Source organism: Mandrillus leucophaeus, unplaced genomic scaffold (assembly GCF_000951045.1).
Source record: "Mandrillus leucophaeus isolate KB7577 unplaced genomic scaffold, Mleu.le_1.0 Scaffold435, whole genome shotgun sequence".
Classification (NCBI taxonomy): Eukaryota; Metazoa; Chordata; class Mammalia; order Primates; family Cercopithecidae; genus Mandrillus; species Mandrillus leucophaeus.
This window is the reverse complement of record NW_012104643.1, coordinates 187,920-192,825: the sequence shown is the minus strand read 5'-3', so window position 1 is coordinate 192,825 and position 4,906 is coordinate 187,920. Positions and strand designations below refer to the sequence as shown.

Here is a 4,906-nt window from a genome sequence, read left to right as displayed (position 1 = left end):
TTTTTGAGATGGGAGTCTCACTCTGTTGCCCAGGCTGGAGTACAGTAGTGAGATCTCGGCTCCCTGAAACCTCTGCCTCCCGGGTGCAAGTGATTCTCCCACCTCAGCCTCCCAAGTAGCTAGGATTACAGGTGGCCACCACCACACCCAGCTAATTTTTGTGTTTTTAGTAGAGACGAGGTTTCACAATGTTGGCTGTGCTGAACTCCTGACCTCAGGTGATCCACCTGCCTCGGCCGCCCAAAGTCCTGGGATTACAGGTGTGAGCCACTGCTCCCGGGCCATGCTGATCTTCCAGTGAATGAATGTAGGGGGCAAACTGCACTGAGGCTAGGAAAGAGCTGATTCTGGAGGTGATGAGGACGTTCTGAGCAGCACTGGGACAGAGGCGGAGTCAGGAGTCCAGTGGACAGACCTCAGGGCCTCCCGCCTGCACCTGCCTCTGTCCCCAGTGTCTCAGGGGCTCTCCGCAGCCACGTCACTGACCAGCCTCTTGTGTCCTTCTTGCAGCAGTCCTGCGTTAACTGCGGCCGGGAGGCTATGAATGAGTGTACGGGCTGCCACAAGGTCAACTACTGCTCCACCTTCTGCCAGCGCAAGGTAGGCCTCACCCACACCACGCTCAGTGCCCCTGCCTCCTCCCTCGCTGCAAAGACCCCTGGGTGGCCCTCCCTCCCCGTGTGCTCCTGGTGCCTTGGACCTCGCCTGACTCCCCTCCCTGTCCCTCCCTCTGGGAATCCGGGGCTGCTGCTTGGCTCCGCGAAGACCCTGCAGGAGGCTCACATGAGCCATGCCAGGTAGTGCTCTCATGGGAGGCCCCACAAGTGGTGGCCAGAAACCCTGAGGGTTGCTGGTCAGTGCTTCCCAGCCGTCCACACCCCTGCAGAGCCACACAAGAGAGACTGTCCATGGTTCCTCTGTTTCTGTTACTCAGCCCTCTGCTCCACAAAAATTCAAGAGAACTTTTGTAGGCTAGAAGTAGTTCGGGATTGTATAACTTTTTCTACCATAATCAGAGTACTTGGGAGCGTTTAGTCACTCCAATTTTTTTTTTTTTTTTGAGACAGAGTCTCACTCTGTTGCCCAGACTGGAGTGCAGTGGTGCGATCTCGGCTCACTGCAACCTCTGCCTCCCGGGTTCAAGCGATCCTCTTGCCTCAGCCTCTCCACAGCTGGGACTGCAGCCACTACCATACCCAGCTAATTTCTGTATTTTTAATAGAGACGGACAGGGTTTCACCATGTTGGCCCGGGCTGGTCTCAAACTCCTGACCTCAGGTGATCCGCCCACCTTGGCCTGCCGAAGTGCTGGGATTGAGACGCATGAGCTGCTGTGCCCAGCAGCTTTACTAATCTTTTTGGTGTTTGTTTTTTTTCCTCATATTTATGAGAGATGCTGGTCTGTATTTTGTCCTGCTATGTCTTTGTCTCATTTTGGTGTCAGAGCAACACTGGCCTTCAAATCAGCTGGGAAGTATGCCCTTCTGCCCTCCTTCTCTGTTTTCTTTTTGAGACAGTTTTGCTCTGTAGACCATGCTGGAGTGCAGTGGCACAATCTCGGCTCACTGCAAACTCCGCCTCCTGGGTTCAAGTGATTCTCCTACCTCAACCTCCCGAGTAACTGGATTACAGGCTTACACCTCCACCCTTGGGTAATTTTTATGTTTTCAGTAGAAACAGGGTTTTACCATGTTGCCCAGGCTGGTCTCAAACTTCTGGCCTCAAGTGATCTGCCTGCCTCAGCCTCCCAAATTGCTGGGATTACGAGTGTGAGCCACGGCACCTGGCCTGTGTTTGATTTTTATTCAGTTCGAATATTTTATTCAGTTGAAAATATTTGCCGTGTGATTTTTTTCTGTGACCTGTGAGTTATTTGGAAGTGAGTGCTGGGTTCAGGAGTAGATCTAAAAAAGAAATAGAAGTATACTAATTTCACATATTTCTGGATTTCTTAAATGTACCTTTATAATTAATTTCTACTTTAATTACATTGTGGTTCAAGAACATACTTAGTATTTTTCAGTACCTTTAAATTTATTGAGATTTGTGTTAGGGCCTAGCATATGGTCTTATGGAGAATGTTGCTTATATATTCTGCTCTGTTGGGCGGAGTGTTAGATATCAGTTAGATTGGTTAATAGTATTGTCCAACTCTTTCATATTCTTGCTGATTTTCCCTACTTGTTCCACCCCTTATTTAGAGTGAAGTGTTGAACTTGTCAGCTATTACTGTTGAATTAGCTGGGTTTTTTTTTTCTTTTTTTTTTTTTGAGATGGAGTCTTGCTCTGTCGCCCAGGCTGGAGTGCAGTGGTGCGATCTCGGCTCACTGCAACCTCTACCTCCCAAGTTCACGCCATTCTCCTGCCTCAGCCTCCCGAGTAGCTGGGACTGCAGGCGCCCACCACCATGTCCGGCTAATTTGTTGTATTTTTAGTAGAGACGGGGTTTCACTGTGTTAGCCAGGATGGTCTCGATCTTCTGACCTCAAGATCCACCTGCCTCAGCCTCCTTTCAAAGTCCTGGGATTACAGGCGTGAGCCACCACGCCCGGCTGAATTATCTGTTTTTATCTGCAATTTTGCCTGTTTTTGCTTCATTTATTTTGGGACTCTGTTGTTAGGTGCATATATGTTTAATTTATAATTATCGTGTCTTCCTGATGAATTAGCTCTTTTATCATTATAAAACATCCTTCTTTGTCTCAGTAAGTTTTTTATTTTTTATTTCTTTATTTTTTTTTTTCTTACAGAGATGAGGTCTTGCTATGTTGACCAGCCTGGTCTCCATCTCCTGGCCTTAGCCAATCCTCCCATCTCAGCCTCCCAAAGTGCTAGGATTATAGGCATGAGGCACTACACCAGCCAATAGAAGTTTTTATATTAAAATTTATTTTTTCTGGCTGGGCACGGTGGCTCACGCCTGTCATCCCAGCACTTTCGGAGGCTGAGGCAGGTGGATCGCCTGTTAGAAGTTTGAGACCAGCTTGGCCAACATGGTAAGACCCCATCTCTACTAAAAATACAAAAATTAGCTGGGCATGGTGGTGCATGCGTGTAATCCCAGCTACTAGGGGGGCTGAGGCAGGAGGATTGCTTGAACCTGGGAGGCGGAGGTTGCAGTGAGCCGAGATTGTTCCACTGCACTCCAGCCTGGGTGACAGAGTGAGACTCTGTCTCAAAAATATATATATATTTTTTTCTGATAGTAGTATAGACACTCCACCTGTCTTATGGTTAATGTTTGCATCTTTTGTTTTTGAGACAGTCTCACTCTGTCACCCAGACTGGAGTGCAGTGGCATGATCTTGACTTACTGCAGCCTCTACAGATACACGCCCCATGTCCAGCTAATTTTTTGTATTTTTAGTTGAGATGAGGTTTCGCCATGTTGCCCAGGCTGGTCTCGAACCCTTCGACTCAAGTGTTCCACCCCCTGCTTGGCCTCCCAAAGTGATGGGATGACAGGCATGAGTCACTGCACCCAACCTGCATCTTTTTAGAAAACATCTTTTTGGCTGGGTGCGGTGACCCACAGCAGTAATCCCAACACTTTGGGAGGCCAAGCGGGGAGGATCACTGGAGCCCAGGACCAGCCTGGCCAACAAAGCGAGACCCTGTTTCTATTTTTTAAATAAATAAATATATAAATAAACAAACATCTTGTTACTTCTAATTTGTGTCCTTGGCTCTTAAGCATTCCCTTAGAGACAGAATGTGCTTGGATCTTAGGTTTTAATCTAGTCTGATAGCCTCTGCTTTTGTTGTTGTTGTTGTTGTTGTTGTTGTTGAAACAGAGTCTTGCTCTGTCGCCAGGCTGGAGTGCAGTGGTGCGATCTCGGCTCACTGCAAGCTCTGCCTCCTGGGTTCACACCATTCTCCTGCCTCAGCCTCCCACGTAGCAGGGACTATGGGTGCCCGCCACCATGCCTGGCTAATTTTTGTATTTGTTTTAGTAGAGACGGGGTTTCACTGTGTTAGCCAGGATGGTCTTGATCTCCTGACCTCTTGATCCGCCCGCCTCGGCCTCCCAAAGCGCTGGGATTACAGGCGTGAGCCACCGCGCCCAGCCTTTTTAATTTTTTTTTTTGAGACAGAGTCTCACTCTGTCGCCAGGCTGGAGTGCAGTGGCGCTATCTCAGCCCACTGCAAACTCAACGTGATTCCCCTTCCTCAGCCTCCTGAGTAGCTGGGATTACAGGTGTGCGCCTCCACGTCCAGCTAATTTTTGTATTTTTTTTTGAGACGGAGTTTCGTTCTTTTTGCCCAGGCTGGAGTGCAATGGCGCGATCTCAGCTCACCGCAACCTCCGCCTCCCGGGTTCAAGCGATTCTCCTACCTCAGCCTCTTGAGTAGCTGGGATTACAGGCATGCGCCACCATGCCTGGCTATTTTTGTATTTTTAGTAGAGATGGGGTTTCTCCATGTTGGTCAAGCTGGTCTTGAACTCCCGACCTCAGGTGATCCACCCGCCTTGGCCTCCCAAAGTGCTGGGATTACAGGCGGGAACCACCACGCCTGGCCTAATTTTTGTATTTTTAGTAGAGATATGGTTTCTCTGTGTTGGTCAGACTGGTCTCGAACTCCTGACCTCAGATGATCCACCCGCCTTGGCCTCCCAAAGTTCTAAGATTACAGGTGTGAGCCACCGCACTGGCACTAGGCCTGTTTTGTTTTTTGAGTTGAGACAGAGTATCGCTCTGTCGCCCAGGCTGGAGTGCACTGGTGTAATCTCAGCTCACTGCAACCTCTGCCTCCTGGGTTCAAGGGATTCTTGTGCCTCATTCTCCCGAGTAGCTGGGACTGCAGGAGGGCACCACCAGACCCAGCTAATTTTTGTATTTTTAGTAGACACAGGGTTTCACCATGTTGGTCAGGCTGGTCTTGAGCTCCTGACCTCAAGTGATCC

The 4,906-nt window shown here is 49.1% G+C and overlaps 1 protein-coding gene across 1 annotated transcript in view; it reads left to right on the top strand.

Annotated features, from left to right (window-relative positions):
- DEAF1 (DEAF1 transcription factor) overlaps positions 1-4,906 on the top strand; it is a 70,724-nt gene that overhangs the window by 51,952 nt on the left and 13,866 nt on the right. The window contains exon 12 of the mRNA XM_011993862.1: positions 511-600. Coding sequence (XP_011849252.1) covers positions 511-600 — 90 coding nt within the window. The remainder of the gene's footprint in view (positions 1-510; positions 601-4,906) is intronic.